Source organism: Saimiri boliviensis, chromosome 15 (assembly GCF_048565385.1).
Source record: "Saimiri boliviensis isolate mSaiBol1 chromosome 15, mSaiBol1.pri, whole genome shotgun sequence".
NCBI lineage: Eukaryota > Metazoa > Chordata > Mammalia > Primates > Cebidae > Saimiri > Saimiri boliviensis.
Genome location: NC_133463.1, coordinates 33941231 through 33959923, shown reverse-complemented (window position 1 = coordinate 33959923; position 18693 = coordinate 33941231). Strand labels below are relative to the sequence as shown.

Genomic DNA, 18693 nt, shown 5'->3' with positions numbered 1-18693 from the left:
TGCACTGATTCTAAATATGGTATAAGCGGAACAAAATCTAGCAAACATCATTCTATCCAGGCTGCATTGGAGCAATTCTAATAAAAGAAGGCAGTGCTGCTAAGGGACAAGTGGTAGGAATCTTCCAGAGAAGCCCCAGGTAAGTGTAAGAAGTCTCATTGTTGGCAAGGAGAAAATACAAAATTATCTTAGGTAGTCTCTGGCTCAACAACTTTATGTCATGGATGTAATACATTAAAATGAGTATGTTTAATTTCTAAAAGCTTATTTCTGAGGCTCATGTATCACACAATTTGCTCTATTGAATTATCATTGACTATATAATTTTAGAACCTGGAAAATATAGTGCTTTAGTAGCCGCATAAACATTATAATGAAAATTTAGCTCTATTTTCATTTGGAGTGAAAATGCATGCTAAGTTGAATTCAAACATTGGGTATAGTTTTTAATAAATTCTTAGACAAAAATAGCATTTTTGATTCCCTAGAAGAGCAATGTTTCTATTTTATAGTGACCTTAATGCTAGTTGACTTGATCTTAAAGAGACTCAGGATGAAACATATATATATCCCAGTACAACCAAGGACCATAAATGGTAAACACTGAATTGATAGATATTGTGATTTCAATTTTTATTTATTAAGTTCAAACAATTTTTGATCATCTACTTTACACAAAGAACTGTGACAGACTCTGAGAGGACTAAAAGACATTAACTTAAATTTTAACATGCATTTATTACATTTATATGGAGATGACTACCCTACCGGAATTACAGAAATGAATAAGAATATATTCTCAGGATCTTACAGTTATTGGCTGGGGTGAGAGTATTTCTTCCGTCTTTAAAAAGATAGAAAATCTTGAAGTATTTTGCCACTTTAAAGTAACAACCCACCCTACATTTGTACTAAAATAGGCTTTTGCTTGTTTTTAAACAAATTCTAGATGAGGTTATATTTTTACAATACTCTCTCTCGTCTCAAATGAATTTATACATTCTTTACCCTGTCTAAACTTAAATGCAAAATAAGAACCAGCAAGCCTTCAAACTTCAATCACAGTATTCCATAGGCTATATTTTAAGTCTATTGGATTAGTTGAAATTTATTTTGCTGAGTATGTTAACAAATAGATTCTAACATTTAAAAGATCATTACAATTTTTTCTGTTTTTGTCTTCTGAATTACTCTGAGCAGTGAATTGTTGGAGGGAAAATACCCATGTCTAAAATTTGTGTCTAGTGCCAGTCTCAGATTTATGCCAAGCACCACTCAATATTCAAAATTGTGGTCCCTTTAAAACAGCAGACCGGGTATCACCTTTCTGTCTTCAAAGATTCAAACCAGACTTTCAATCTGGGATTTCTCTACAGAGAATTGGCTGCTTCCCAGTTAATGTGAGTTTTGCAAAATTTGCATTTCGTGAAAACAGTGTTGTGTAAACATATATTGTGTCACTTTACCTGCTATTTACTGAAATCAGAGAGTTTAGCCTTTGAAATTTACAGTCCTCTGGAGCCATCATAAATCAATCGGTCATACGAATGGACTAGCTGTAGATGCAGGATATTAATAAAACTAGGCAATGAAATTTGCCTCTAATTATACTGTATTTAGACTAATAATTATTACTATCAAAAACATTTTCCCCAAAAATAAACACCTCAAGGGTGAAACAGAATGGTAAAGTTTTTTTCAGGAGGATGATTTTTCAAGCATTTCCAAGAGCATAATCACCTATTTTAAATATTGTAAACTCTGTTACATTTCATTTGGATAAGTATCTAATAAGCAATTATTACATACCCTCTCATTTAAATTACCACTGAAAACTAGAAATAATCTTTATTTAATATGACTGTTTTTAACACCATATGGAAAGGGAAATAACTAAATGAAAATTGTTCACGTAAATGTGATGGGTGTAGGGGCGGAAAGCAGTATTTCTTGACATGTGGCATGTCACTCAGGATAGTAAAAGGCCCATCATATCCAAAATGCCAGCTTGGATATTCCCTTGCCACCCACTTGACGAACAGACATACCACATGGCATTAAATGCTGCAACCTTTCCTAAAAATGCCACTTGGATTGGTCCGCTGTGGTGAGTATATAAGAACTCTTGGTCTGTCTCTTGAGTTTGTGAGTTCAAAGGAAAGAATCTAGTAAATAACACTGGCTAAATTTTGCCCTCAGATGTTTGGCATAAATGATTTGTGAGGATATTGGAACCTTTGGCTGTTTTCACACCAATGAAATAAATTATGCTACTTGAAAAAATTCTACAGAGCATAATGCTACAGTCACATTCGACTTTTTGCAAAAGTACCAAAGAATATCTTTTAGAAACAGTGCTTATAAAGCCCTCCATACTACTCAGATATTTCCCAAAGATTTCTTCTCTTGGCTAGTATGAAAACAATCTTAATATTTTATTTATTATTCATAAATACAAAGTATATAATATAAAACACCTTGTGCACATGTTTCCAACAATTTCATTTTCTATGCATCTTTACATAAGATAGTAGCTAATAACTTTCCGTAGACAGGTATTTTCCAGTTTCTAAACTTTATGTGTTCACATGTTGTAAAAACATATTTAAAAATTGAATTACCAGTAAAAATATTGAACGTACAGGTCATTATGCTCCCACAAATGCAAAATACATTGAAAAATTATATAAACAGATAATTACATATGAAAATAATATGAAGCATATATTTTCTTCTATTATTTATTTTCTCCCTAAAAGAGTTCTAATTGATTAACTCTCAAGAGACAAAATGTAATTTTATAAAATAATTGTATCATTCAGAATTAGGAGACAACCTAAGAAGATGATTCTGAGTAGGTAGGATTTTTGCTATTACTATTATGTGAAAAAGACTGCACAATTAAATAACAGATTGTTACATATCTCCCTAACAAGAGGGGCAAACTGATACTACAAGCAGCCAGAATGACATAATTAAAATAGAATTTCAAGGTTATATTAATAGAGTAATAAGTTAATTAAAATCAAGCTCAACTGAACTTTCTATTTACACCAGTTCAGACAGCCCAAGAGGAAAAGAACTCTATTTTAGAGACATATGTGACTCTTTGAGCTTCTGTCATCCAGGTGCCATTTCTGATGGAGCACATGTGCACTGAACAGTTGGCAAAGAAGGAAAAAGATTACTATAGATGTATGTGCAGATAGTCACTCTAATGATATAAAATACGTCTAGAAAGAGAGAGGGTCTTTGTTGTAAAATAAAAAATTTCCCATGATTTTTTGTTCTTTCTGAATGTGATTTGAGTATGTTTCTGTAAATAAGAATATATACTTTTACTTATGATGTATATGGAACAAAAATAGACTTAGTAATTCTGTAAGTGATGGATTTACACACACAAATTGGCAACAACATTTGAAAAATTTAGGGTCCGGTTTCCATTTTATCTAAATGTATCATGTATAGAGTGTCTGTCAAAGCAGAATGTTAAATAAAAGTCTCCAAGAGCACATATTATACTGCATTGCTAGGTAAGGGTCTTTTCTTGATCACCTATGCAACGATTTACTCTGCAAACTGAAAATATCAGCAGAGAGAATTAAAGATGTTGCCATTTCAGTATTGAAAGTTTTGGTCCCAAAACGTGCTTTCATAAAGTTATTTCCCTTTCATGCATTGATTGCTGCTTAGCTAAACTTCATCGTGGTCCAGATCAGCGTCAGCATCCGTGGTGAGTCTGAGATAAAAGAAAGCATAGAAAGCCAGTAGTAGTGCCAATATAGCTGCAAGTACAAGGCCAACTTCCTGGGAAGAAAAAAAAGCAGACTTGAAATTGCTGAGAAGAGACTGGTTAACATTATTAGTTTCACCAAATAAAACCGCCATATTATTCCACAGTTTAGAACAAGTAATTTGTACCTAACATTCATATTCTTTTTGTTTACCACTTTTTGCCATTAAGAAACTTGTTTTGTACTTGGTAAGTCCCAATGAAATGGCAAATACATCAGTGGGTGAGTCATTGGTATTATTATTTTTAGCTAATTTGTTTTTTCCTAATAGTAACAATAAAATTTATCATTTTAATATATTTTTATAATTTGGATATCAGGATGTTCCATACAAGCAATGCAGTTTGTATCTACACAGTTGATCTATTTTCTATTTGAGTGTGTTGCTTCAATACATTTAGTATTAATGATAACATTTGAACATAGATTTGTTAAATTTTTCCTTTTCATTGAAAAGAAGCATTTATAACTGGTCTCTAGATTATATCTCTGTATACATCCTCATTACAAGTGACTTTGCTGAAACTCTAATTTTTAAATTCTAAAGTCTATAGTTTATATTGTAGGGGAACAAAACAGAGTACTCTTCACTCATGAATCACGATACAGTGTAGTTTATCACAGCTGTGAAGGATGAGTCCAGATTTTTCATTTGTGATGTGATGTGGATTAATCAACTATATTGAAATAACAATTAAAAAATTTACTCCTATATTATGATGAAAATCATATTATCTCTCAAAAAGTATGTGTATGTATATATGTGTCTGTGTGTATACCTTCCAGAAACTTTCTTAATATTAACATATTATTTGGCCAAATCAAACAAATAAAGTGCCAGTTCAGTATCCTGAGGGGTCTAATGCTATATTATAATTTCTGCTGTGTCTTATGCCCTTTACCTGGCATTGTTTTACAGAGAAGCAATTCATTTACATTTACATGAATATAGTTTACACTTCACAAGAAGATAAAGTCAGTAAAATTAACTTTAAAAACATTAAAATGAATTTGGCTTATAATCACCATGAAATTTTTACATGAATGTTGAATTTACAAATAGATATTTTATACAGATTTTTAGCTTCATAACATTTATTTAGATTTCCAAACTATGAAAATAAATATTAATAAAAACCAAGAGGTTGAAAAACTCAGGTTAAAGATTTTGGTAAGATTTCATTTTTTAAATCTAATAAACCAATATAATGTCAAAGGAAAGTGATTTTTTTCTTTCTTGCAGTTGAAACACTTTGGCATCTCAAAAGGGCATGGCAGCATCAGACAGGTTTCATTTATTTTCTTATATCCACAGCTGTGCTCCCAGACCCATCTGGTTACACAGCTACTAATTTTAAGAGGATGTAATAAACAAGTGACACACAACTGCAAACTCCATCTGTTCTGTATAGTGGACAACAAAACTGTTCAACAGCAGTTACCATTCACCCACGCTTCATGCAAGAATTAAGTTTGTACTCTTGATTGGAGGCCATGATTTGTAACTTATTGATAATCAATTCTAATTGCTGCTTTTCAACTCCTTGCCCTTAAAACAACTCTGTATCATTTCACTATATACTTTCAGAGCATCTAGAGCATAAAAAGGCTTTTAAGGGGTAGGAAATGGAGAATATTCATAGAATACAACTTCAGAAGACCCATTAATTCATTACATCTCTTCAATGTATAGTGTGGGTGTGGCTTAAAGGTACTGGGTGGAAATGTATAGCAAATAATTTTCTTCAAAAATCATCTCTTCATTGAGGAGACAAGCATTGTAGAGGCTGAATGTCTGGAGAGTTGAACAATGGTAAAATTTGAAAATAAGGCTTGCAGAATGCTGGTGACACTAACCATAACTTAGAGACCTATAGGCATTTATGACCCCATTGCCCGCTTTAGCCATTTTTAGCTTTAAATCAAAAAGAACAAACATAACATTTCAACATAACCCTAAAGGGTTGCTGGTAGGATCTGGCTGGCACTGGGATATTTTATTTATATAACAAAACTAAATTTGTGATCCTTATTCTTTCATTATAATTGTGCTTTTCATATAAACCTTTTAAGTAAAAAAATCATCTCACTAACAAATGTAAATATCCTTTCCTTTTTTTTTTTTTTTTTTTTTTTTTTTGAGATTTCGCTCTTGTTACCCAGGCTGGAGTGCAATGGGCGCGATCTCGGCTCACTGCAACTTCCGCCTCCTGGGTTCAGGCAATTCTCCTGCCTCAGCCTCCTGAGTAGCTGGGATTACAGGCACGAGCCACCATGCCCAGCTAATTTTTTGTATTTTTAGTAGAGACGGGGTTTCACCATGTTGACCAGGATGGTCTCGATCTCTTGACCTCATGATCCACCCGCCTCGGCCTCCCAAAGTGCTGGGATTATAGGCTTGAGCCACCACGCCCGGCCTATCCTTTCCTTTTAAATGCTAGAAAATATGGGTATTTACATTATGAAAAAAGTTATTGATGTTAGTGATGCTGTAATTCTTGAAAAATGATCTAATTAAGCAGCAACTAAATAGCAAACTTCGTTGTGAAAACAGCTTTTAGGTGGCACTCATTGCATTACTGGGCCATAAATTATGACATTTTCTTTATATTTGTAAAACACCAAAATGAAAAGTACCTTCTCAGTAGAAATTAAATCTGGATTTCAGAATAATGTATTGACATCTTATATGAAAATTGCTGACTTTTTCCATAAAACACTTTCTATTACTAAACATACATTTACAAAAAGTGCTAGAAGCCTCTGAGGGTTAAGCCCCACTGTATAATTCTTCATGTCCATGTTTCTCAGTCAGTACTGTTGATTTGATATGGTAATTAAATCTAGAAGTGATTTCTTGAATAAACTCTTCCAAGATGAGCATGTCTTATTCATCTTTCTTTTCACAGGTGCTATGCTATTTTAATATTTTTCATAATTTATAAATATGTAATAAAAGACTGACTGAAATTTATATCATCTTTATACAGGGATATTAAAATCAGTAATGTTTTTAAAACTTTACAACACTAATATCCATAATACTATCTCCAAAGCAAATCTGAGAACATTTTGTAATATATAACATGGTGACACGATGTACCCTTTAGGAGGTTATCTTAAGGCCAATGACAAACACTGAAGGAGAGCCTTCCACAAACTGGAAATGGTGATTTCAAAAAAATATTTTCTCAATCATCTAATAATTCATAAATGACTTCTATGAGTTCAGTTCAATGTTCAATGTTTCTAGTGTATTACTGAACTCTCCTGACAACATTATGAGATAAATGGCAAAATTTCCATTTTATAAATGTGCCAACTTAGACTTAGCTAGATAAGGGCAAAAGGGAGGGGCAAATTCTAGGCCTCCTTATCCTGAGCTCAGTGCTGTTCTCCTTGCTGTAATTTTTCTATCCATGTATCTGTTCATATTTTCTATAGATTTGAATTATATGAAGAACGTATCTACGGTTCATTCAAAAGACTATGTAGTAAAGTGATAAGATATTATAATATTATGGTCATTCTGTATCAACTAGATAAAAGCAAAACATGTTTGATGTTCATTAGTCCTTAGTTGCTTCTCTGACATTATCAGTATGAATAAAATCACTCACTGGGGAAATTAAAAAGCATTAAATGGCAATTGCTGAAAGAAACTTTGTTATTTAAAATTCTATGCCAACATGACAAGGCAATCAAAGTTTGACAGGGCAAACTAATTAGTATGCCAGATTTGAAATGTAAAACACCTCAAGGTTCTGATTCTAAAAAGTTTCATATCATCTTAATAGGCTCTTCACACAAATTTTCAAGCAAAGTAAACAATATTTAAAGTTAAGGTTTTTGTTTTCCACAGGTTTACAAATCAAAATGATATCCTAGCTTATTAAAAAGGAGCTATGCTCTGATGTCAGTTTGAAAGTTTTCTGTAGATACCTTAAATATTAAATAAAATCTAAGAAAAATGTGTTCTCATAGAAAGATTAGTAAATTTTACAATGTTTTTTAAAAAGGTGCTAGATAATTGCACTATAAGGTAGACCTTGTCTCATCCTGGGAACATTATTACTTCTTCAGATTTAAAGAATAACAACAATTATGAGACTAAATGTAAAAAAGATGTGTAGAAAGGTGGTATATGAATAAATAAATATCTGCACTATTTCTCAAATCCTAACATTTAACTTCTCATCATATTGTGCCACAAGAGGATTTTGTTTCCCCACATTTTTCTAAGAAACAAACAAACCAAAACAACTACAGTCCCACTGTATTGTGAAAGATAAAATTAAGTGACATACTGCCATTGAGGACAATGACAATGTTTTCACTTCAAGAAATGGTCATCAAGTAACCAAACATAAAAAAAACCTCAACACTGCTTTTTAAAAAGTCATGTCATAAAGAATTTTTTTAATGAATGAAACTTCACATGAAATCAGAAAAATACTTCAAAAGATGAATATTCTTTTAAACAAAAAGGCAATTTACTTTTTTTTTTCATTACAAACTGACACACAGCACTGAAGAGGTGGTGTTGTGAAAACATACTGCATCACACAACAATGCTTGATCAAAATCAGCAATCAGGAACGAAAAGAAGGCAGTGTTTCATGACCATAATAGCAAATTCTGGAAGACAACCAAACATATCATCTGGCAGTTCAACAGCTGTTACAGCTTGGTAGTAATACCTTGGCATTTGCTGTAAGCTATAACTTAGAAAAATTGATTTTTCATCTGCCAGATAAAACCCAAAATCTCCTTTTAACATGTTAATATTTAAATAAAATATATGTACTAGTCATTTTTATTTTACACCTTTGATAGTAGAGTTGCCAAATTAATTCTTCTATTAATAGTTTAATTCAACTCTAAAGATTGACATGGGCAATAATGTAAATGCAATTTGTTGAGCTTCATTGTGTTAGCACATTAAATTAATATCTGCTAACATCATTCTCAGTTGCATTTATCCCTCTTAAGCAGATAAAACACTGGTATTCTGAAAGAACAAGTTTAGGAATGTCATTATAATTTCATCATAGAGTGCTGACAACAATAAGATAAGTAGAGTAAAATTACATATATTAATGATCTCAGTATATATCATTAGAACTACAGCTTAAACAACTATAAAATGAAATTTATTGAAAATAAAAGAAATTTTTGACTAAGGCCACATACATCACTGAAATGTCTGAATAATGCACACAGTAGCTAGAGAAAAAATAAATTGCAACTTTAAGTATAACTGATTCACTTAAGTGACACCATTTTAAGACCCTTCAAAAATCTCGGAATAGGAAGGATGTTTTCCATTAAGTAAATTCTTTATAAAAACCTTCAAGTCTGGCATTCTATTTAGATTTTGAAATGTCATAAAACATTTAGAATTCAAAATTTATGCAACCCAGTTTTAGAAAATGAAATGGCATGTACATATCAAATTTTAAACTTATCAAATAAACAGAGGTTTACCTTTATGCCTATCGCTGTTTTTTTTGCTTCTGCTTTTAATTTGGTTGCTCGTAAAATAGGTTTAGTTTTTTTGTAATCTTGTTTACCTAGAAAGAAATAGTTTAAGACAATGAGTTATGCTTGTATATAATTCAACAATCATTTGAAATGTCAAAGAATGTTTAAATACAGTAAAACAGGGACACAGAGTTGCAAACAGTCCCCAGTTGTGGTAACCATAAACTTGTCACCAAAGGTCAACTCTTCCTTCTCTCTTACTTTTTCAGGAAGAAGATACTGAAGGACATCTTCAATTTGATGTATAGTGAATGTCAAAAAAGATAAAAACTTATTTTAGAGAACACAAAATTTAAAGTAAAGAAAATAAACCTTTGGAGGCATTTGGAAACAAATACACAAGTAAATGAGGATATGTAAGATCACATTAATAGATAAACTTTGTCTTCCTAAGTAAAAGAATAACAGCTCATTATAAATGTATTTTATTTCTGACACATTAAGCATTCAAAAAATAAGTGAGAAATATCCCTAAGTTTTCTTTAAGTAAAAACTAAAGAAAAAACCTATAAATACTTAACTTTTAGCCCCATCCTGAATTCATTAGAGAAATACGTATTTTTCTTTTGTTTCCTCTTAATAGAGAACAAAATAAATGTGGCTAGATAGAAGTTATAAGATAGCTACATTTAGATATTAGTTTCAATAATCTCTTCCACATTTCACAGCCAAAAGCATCCAAAACTGAGTTACATGTAGTGCCATAAAATTTTCATTCTTTGTGTATCATCTAGTGACTGAAGCAAAGAGTAACAAAACAGGATTGCAAAGCCTGTGTAGAATACAGATTTAACCACAAGAACAAGAATAGTAAAGCATTCATTAAAATGATACACTGTTTTGTTTAGTCAACTTTTTACTAGTAACTGAGTCAAAATGAGCCTTAAATATAATAATAAATAAATTATCAGAAAGAGTTAATACATGACTGTATAATCTCTCTGGCTATTTTATATTCTTATTTTGCCTTATTTTCATCTTTTCCCTTTCCTTTCAATCACCAGTTCCTTTATAAAACTCATTGCTACATTTCTTTCATCTAAATAATACAAATTCCAATTTTAATTTCCACACCTTCTTCACATTGAAATAAATTTAAAAGCAGTTGGTCTGAACTCAAGTATATCATAAAAATTTAATGTGCAATATATCTTAATGTGTCTGCTAATGATTCAAAAGTATCTTTAAAATTTCATATAGAGTTTAGAACTAGAAATGGTAGTCAAATGAGAGTCAAATGGATGGACATAGTGAAGAAATACTGTATTTGTGTCCATTAGACACATAAAAGTTTGTTTGGCTGAAAAGCTAGGTATTTTGTGTTTAAAGGATTATATGCTCTTTCCTTAACTGCCATTGTATAGCAATAATTCTGGATCAATGAGCATGCAGAAGCTTAATAAATACTATTTGATTATGGGGTTTGATGATCTAGAAATAAGCCAATTGTCATAATATGTATCAAATGATCTAAATTTAAATCATGAAATGAACAAAATACAGAAAAACGTTACTCTGACCCATTTTAAATTAGCAATATTTAATTTTGATTTAAAAAATCTTGACAAGAGTTTGCTCTGATTTCACATCTCAACAGTCAAACTATTCATGTCATTATTCCTGCTGAGACATAAACAATTCAGAACAATGAAAATGGTGACACATCAAAGGCCTCCATTCAGAGTTACAAAGCAAGTTTCTAATGAAATTTCTAAAAGAAATCTGAAGATTGTAGACTTAAAGTCAAAAATAATTTCTTGTTTTTTCTTTTGTTTAAAATTTATTTATTTATTTTACTTTAGGTGCATACTATATCTGGCATTTCTTCCCATGTTATCTTGTATATGCCCTATAATAATCTCTTGATGTTATGGGTGGGGACGAATAAACAAATGCAAGAGGATTATCTTAACTCACACATTTTTAATACAGCTATGCAATATTTTCTATAATGTATCTGTCATAAAACACACTCAGATATCTAAGAGTCAATACTAAAATAAGAAACTTATCATTCTAAATCAAATGCCATGGAACCATTGGTTAAATAACATATTCTATTTCAATTCACTCTTATATTCTTAGAGAATAATACTTCCAGATTTGTATTCAAGTTGATATTAATATTTGAAACTGTATTTATAATAAAAAGGCAGTGTTAAAGGTTATTGTATTTCTGGTACTTTTCCAAGCAGTGCATCTGTCGTAAATTTGTATTCTCCTTGTTGACGATGATATCCAAAAGTGTATATTGCAATATGTGATTTTAGTTTACTAAGTGAAAACATTTACAGGAGTGTCTGCTAAGTTCTTTATAACTAAAACCAGATCATTCCATTGTAATCAAGGAGCCTTTCAACATTTAAATGTTTATTGCTTCGAGAAAGATACCTATGCCCACATGATTGTAAAAAATACAGAAGTCCCTGCCTTTGGAGTACTTACACTTAGGGGGAAAAAAAAAAAAAACACTTACATAATCTAGATTTTATATGTAGACTATTCCTTGAACATAACTGATTTTGATTTTGGTTATATCAGTAATGCCAATAACCAAAGTCGAGATTTGACAGTTGCTCATTAAATCGTGTGTGTAGAGAAAAACTTGATAATTCAAGCCTACGAAGCCAATCTGGGGCCTCAATTAAGTTCAATGTCTAAGCTTCCTTAGGAACAGTTTCTATTGCACTTTTCTGAGTATAAACTATCCTACTACTTCTTTATGTGTTTCATAATTTTAAACTGAAAATCAAACATATTTGATAATGTACTGTGGAAACTCTGCAAACTAGATCACCCCTGAGGTTTGTTGTTACTGTTATTTGTTCTTCGTTGGTTGTTATTAGAATCCCTTTGTTAAGTAACCTTTCTGAACTAATTCTATAACGACTGTATTAATAGTATATGATCACTGAAATCTCTGCGTAGTTATCTTAGTGGTCATCTGCTGTGGTTTGAATGCATCCCACAAAATTCATGCTGGAAACTTAATTTTCAATGCAACAGTGCTGAGAGGTAAAATCTTTAAGTGGACAGTGGATCTCCATTCTCTCTTGTGCACGCTCTTTTGCCCTTTTGCCTTCCAGTAAGGGATGATGCATTCACAAGGCCCTTGCCAGATGCAGGCCCCTCAAGCTTTGACTTCCCAGTCTCCACAACTGTAAGAAATAAATCTCTGTTCTTTGCACATTATCCAATCTCAGGGGTTTTGTTATAGCAGCACCAAATGGACTAAGACAGAAAACTGGTACCAAGAAGTAGGGCTGCTGCTGTAACAAACACCTGAAAATGTGGAAGTGGCTTTGGAAATGTGCAAAGGGGAGGGGAAAGAATATGAAAGAGCAGGCTAGAATAAGTCTGTATTGCTATGAAGGAAGGATTAAAGGTGATTCTGGTGAGGGGCGGTGCTCAGAAGAAATGAAGAGCTGCAAGGAAAGTCTGAATCTTCTTAAGGATTATTTGGGGTCATAATCAGAATGACGAGAGAAACATGAAACGTAAAGGCCATTTTGATGAGGTCTCAGATAGAAATGGGGGATATTTTATTGGGAACTGGATAAAGGCCATCCTTATTATAAATTGGCAGAAAACATGTCTGAATTGCTTCGTTGTCAAAGACTATATGGAAGACAGACTTTATGAGCAATGGACTAAAGTATCTGCCAGAATAAATTTCTAAGCAAAATACTGAAGGAGTTGCATGACTGCCTTTGACCTCATATAGTGAGATGCAAGAAAAAAGAAATGATTAAAAGGTAAAATTTACAATTAAAAAAAGAAGCCAAAGGGAAAGATTTATAAAATTCTCAGCCTGGCCATGTAAAGAAGAAAAACAGTGTGTTCAGGAGAGAATACTAAAGGTGTGACCAAGCAACCCTTTGCTAAAGAGATTACTAGAGAGAGAAGGGGACCAGGTGCTATTCAACAAGACAATGAGAGAAAGACCCCAAAGGCATTTCAGAGATCTCTGAGAATGCCCCTCCCGAAATAGGTCCAGAACAAGATCTTAAGGGCAAGGTCTCCAGAGAGGCATCCAGGGAACCTCGGTATTCAATACCTGGAATTGCTTTGGGACTCTGTTTCTCACATTCCAGCACAGCACCCCTCAGCCATGCCAGCTCTGGCTTAAACAGATTCAGGTGAAGCTTGTGCTGCAGCTTCAGAGGGCACAAGGGATAAGTCGTAGCAGGGTTCACATAGTTCTGATTCCGCAGACCTGCTCATTTCATGAGCTGTGGGGCCACAGGGACTTCCAACTAGATTTCAAAAGATATACTGGACAGCCTGACAGCCCAGGCAGAAACTTGTCACAGGGATGAAGCCACTGCAGAGAGCCCTGACTAGGGCAATGCCTAGTGAAGCCACAGGAGCAATGCCACCTCAGAGACTCAAGAATTATAGAGCTACCAGTGTGCAGTTGCAGTCTGGGAAAGAACCAGGCAAGAGACTCCAACCTGTGAGAGCTACTGGGTGGTTTGAGCCCAGAAAAGCCATATGGGGAGGGTTGCCTGAGGCCTTGGGGGCCCAATACTTGCCCCAATGTGACCAGGATGTGGGACATGGAGTGAAAGGATATTATTCTCCAGCTTTAAGATTTAATGTTTTCCCTATTGGGTTTTGGTCTTGCTTGCAATCTTCTACTCCTTTTTTCTTGCCTATTTCTCCCTTTTGGAATGGGAATGTCTGTGTTATGTTTGTGCCAACATAATACCGTTTTTTTTTCTTTTTTAGGTGTTTCACTCTTGCTGCCCAGGCTGAAGTGCAGTGGTGTGATCTTGGCTCACTGCAACCTACACCTCCCAGGTTCAAGTGATTCTCCTGCCTCAGACTCCCAAGTAACTAGGAATACAGGCACGAACGGCCACGCCTGGTTAATTTTTGTATTTTTAGTAGAGACAAGGTTTCATCATATTGGCCAGGCTAGTCTCGAACTCCTGACCTCAGGTGATCCACCCGTCTCAGCCTCCCAAAATGCTGGGATTAAAGGCATGAGCCACGGTGTCTGGCCCCAGCATTGTACTTTGGAAGTAGATAATTTGGCAATTTGGTTAATTTCACAGGCTCACAGATGTAGAGGAATTTGCTTCCAGATGAACCACGCCTTGAGTCTTAGCCATATCTGATTTCAAATGAGACTCTGGATTTCGAAATTTTGAGTTGATACTAGAAGGAAGTAAGACTTTTGGGACTATTGGGATGGAATGAATGTATTTTCACTGTAAGAAGGGCATGAACTTTGAAGGCCAGAGCTGGGCTGCTATAATTTAAATGTGCCCTGAAAAGTTCATGTGTTGGAAACCTAATTTCCAGTTCAACAATGTTGAGAGGTGGGACCTTTAATAGATGATTAGGTCATAAAGGGTCTTTATGACCTAATCATCTATTAAAGGCCCTCATGAATGGATTAATTATCACAGGAGTGGGCTCGTGATAAAAGAATGAGTTTGGTCCCTTTCCTTGTGCTCTCCTGCATGTGCTCTTGTCTTTTATTCTTTCCCATTAGGATGATGCATTAACTTTTGACTTTCCAGACTCCAGAACTTTAAAAAACAAATTTCTTTTCTTTATAAATTACCCAGTCTCAGGTATTCTGTTATAGCAGCACAAAATGGACTAAGACATCATGTAATGACTGGACAGATATTTCCTTAAAATGCTTTGAACCACTAAGTCTCTTAGTTTTGCTGAGGAGCTATGCGAGTATTTGTGTGTGTGTCTGTGTATGTGCATGTGGGTATATGTGTATACTTTTGTGTTGGGGTACATCTCCATGCTATAACAGAAGTTAACAATTATGCCTTAGCCTTCACTTCTGCTTGTGAAGAGCCTTAAGTGCACCAAGAGGTAAGAGATAATAGGCTTCTCAAATCCTTAATGGGCATGGCATAGCCCTGCTCACGCACATGGCCTTCCAGACTCCCAGGAATCTATGTCAGACCTTTTAAAAAATTCTATGGGCATCTCATTCCCTTGTTTTTGCTTTTAAGTTTTTTCGTCAGTCTCATGTTTAACCCCAACTAGTAATGATGCTTCAGGCAGCTACTATGTTAAACAGTTGTAGTTCATTGTTTTTGTCAAATGCCACAGAGAAAGGGTTCTTCATGCAGACTTAGCTCCAGGTAAGGTCAAATAAAAACAAGTTTTGAGAAAGGGGCTTTTCAGTGAGTTTCCAGACTGGTCAAGTAGCGACGAGTCTTGAAGATGGGAGTTTTGCATATCTCTAAATTCATTTGCCTTCTACAGTGGCTACTATACTAACGTCTTCCCTAACTACTGTAGTTGCAAGGCTGAAGAACAGAAGATAGCATTAAGGCAAGTTAAAACATCACAAAGATTGCAAATATTACGGATATTCACCTGTTTTTCTTGAATAAACACTCCTTAGATGGTTGTAAGATTTTAGTTAAATTTCAGGTTTCTGGAAAACATTGATTTTGATAGTTTTTACCAGTGTTCTCATTGGCTTTATATAAAAGCAGATTTTCAGAGGTTCTTACTTTTCATTCAAGAAGTACTTCTCCTCTATAACTTTACTTTTACTATCTTCACATTTAAAGTTAATTTGTTGAATTTTTACATTGATTTTCATTTATTTACAATTTTTATAATAACCATAAAATAGTTAGAATATAATGACTGAGTAAAACAGGTTGCTGCTTAAAAGCTCAGTGTTGGTAATCTATCAGATATTGCAGGCTGACTGTTTCAAATGCTTTTTGTTTTTTAACTTAATTTTTACAGGCACATAATAGTGTATATATTGATGAAGTTCATGAGCTATTTTGATGCAGGCATGCAATGCATAATAATCACAATAGGGTAAATGGAGTACCCATCCTCTCCAGAATTTATTCTTTCTTTGTGTTACAATCCGATTATACTTTTTTCATTGTTTTTAAGTGTACAGTAAGTTTTATCAAATACCAGATCTTATTCATTCTAATAAACAATATTTTTGTACCCATTAACAATTCCCTGTCCCTCCTCCCCCTCCCCACTACTTTTCCCAGTCTCTGGTTATCACTTTTCTATTCTCTATTCCCATGAGTTCAATTGTTTAAATATTTTTAGCTCCACAAATAAGTGAGAAGATGCCAACTTTGTCTTTCTGTATCTGGCTTATTTCACTTGACAGAATGACCTCCAGTTCCACCCATGTGGTTATAAATGACAGGATCTCATTCCTTTTTTCATGAGTGAATAGTACTTCATTGTGTATAAATCCCATGTTTTCTGTATCCATTCATCTATTGATGGACACTTAGGTTGCTTCCAAATCTTGGCTTTTGTGAATAGTGCTGCAGTAAACATAGGAGTGTAGATATCCTGATTTTCTTTCTTTTGGGTATATACCTAGCAGTAGGATTACTGGATCATCTGGTAGCTCTATTTTTAGGTTTTTAGAGAACTTCCAAACCATTTTCTATAGCGGTTGTACTAATTTACATTCCCATCAGCAGGATATAAGGGTTTTCTCTTCACATCCTCACCAACAATTTGTTCTTGCACCTTTTGGATAAAAGCCATTTTAACTGGGGATGATATTTCATTGTATTTTTGATTTGCATTTCTCTGATGATTAATAATTTTGAGCACCTTTTCATATACCTATTTGCTATTTGCATGCTTCTGAGAAATGCCTATTCAAATCTTTTGCCCATTCAAAACTCAGATTATTAAATTTTTTCTATTGTATTGTTTGAGCTCTTTATGTATTCCAGTTATTAATCCTTTGTTAGATAGTTTGCAAATATTTTCTCCCATTCTGTGGGTTGTCCCTTTCAATTTGTTGATGGTTTATTTTGCTGTGCAAAGGAAAAGCTTTTTAATGTGATGTGATATCACTTCTTCATGTTTGCTTTGGTTGTCTGTTTGTACTAAAGGTATCTTTGTCCAGCCCAATTTCCTGGAGAGGTTCCCTAATATTTTTCTTTAGTAGTTTCAGAGTTTGAGGTTTAAGATTTAAGTCTTTAATCCATTTGATTTGATTTTTGTATATGGTAGAAGATAGGGTGCTAGCTGCAGTCATCTGAATATGGATATCCCATTTCCCCAGCACCATTTTTTGAAGAGATTGTCCATTCATTAATGTATGTCTTAACACCTTTGTCAAAAATGAGCTCATTGTAGATATAAGAATTTGTTTCTAGGTTTTCTATTCTGTTTCATTGGTGTATATGTCTGATTTTATGTGAGTACTATACTATTTTGGTTACTATCGTTCTGCAGTATAATTTGAAGTCAGTTAATGTGACTCCTCCACTTTTGTTCTTTTTGCTCAGGATAGCTACGGCAATTCTAAGGGTTTTTTTGGTTTAATATAAATGTTAGGATTTTTTTTCTATTTCTGTAAAGAGTTTCATTGGTATTTCATTAGAGATTGCATTTAATTTGTAGTTTGCTTTGGGTAGCATGAGCAATTTAGCAATATTGATTTTTCCAATCCATGAACATAAATACATATTTTTCAATATTTTTATATGTTCTCTTCAATTTTTTATCATTGTTTTATAGTTTTCATTATAGAAATCTTTAACTTCTTTGCTTAAGTTTATTCCTAGGTATTTTGTTTTATTAGCAGCTATTATAAATGGGATTACTTTCTCAAGTTTTTTCAGACTCTTTGCTGATTTTTGTATGTTGATTTTGTACAAAAATCAACTCCTGCAACCATACTGAAATTGCTTAATGGTTCTAATAGTTTCTGGTCAAATTTTTTGTTTTTCCAAATAGTAAGACCATATCATCTGCAAACATGGATAACTGGACTTCTTCCTTTACAATCTGGATGTCCTTTATTTCTTTGTCTGACTGCTCTAGCTATGACTTCTAGAACTATGCTGAATAATAGAGACAGAAAGTGAGCAGTCTCATTTTTTTCCAGATCTTAAAGAAAGGGCTTTCAGTTTTTCCCCACTCAGTATGATACTAACTGTGAGTCTGTCATAAATGACTTTTATTACATAGAGATATGTTATTTCTATACCCAGGTTTTTTTGAGAGTTTTTTTTAATCATGAAGAGTTGTCAAATTTTATCAAATGCTTTTCACTATTAATCGAAAGGTTGTGTCCTTCATTTTATGGATACGGCATATCACATTGATTAATTTGTGTATATTGTATCGTCCTTGTATCCCTTGGATAAATTCCACTTGCTCATGTTGAATAATCTTTTTAATGTGTTGTTGGACTTTGGTTTACAAAAATTTGGTGGAGGATTTTTGCATCAGTGTTCATCAGGGATACTAGCTTGTAGATTTAATGTGTCCTTTTCTGTTTTTTGGTATCACAGTAATATTGGCCTTGTAAAATGAGTTTGAAAGTATTCCTTTCTCCTCTATTTTTTGGGAA

At 33.4% G+C, this 18693-nt stretch overlaps 1 protein-coding gene across 8 annotated transcripts in view; it reads right to left on the bottom strand.

Annotated features, from left to right (window-relative positions):
- Nucleotides 1-616: 616 nt before the first annotated feature.
- Nucleotides 617-18693, bottom strand: part of TRIQK (triple QxxK/R motif containing) — a 78847-nt gene continuing 60770 nt past the window's right edge. For all 8 annotated transcript variants that reach the window (XM_074386870.1, XM_003938769.4, XM_003938768.2 and 5 more), the window contains 2 exons: nucleotides 9285-9370; nucleotides 617-3810 (listed from right to left, as the gene is read on the bottom strand). In XM_074386870.1, the coding sequence (XP_074242971.1) occupies nucleotides 3697-3810; nucleotides 9285-9370 (200 nt within the window). In that variant the 3' untranslated portion in view covers nucleotides 617-3696. The remainder of the gene's footprint in view (nucleotides 3811-9284; nucleotides 9371-18693) is intronic.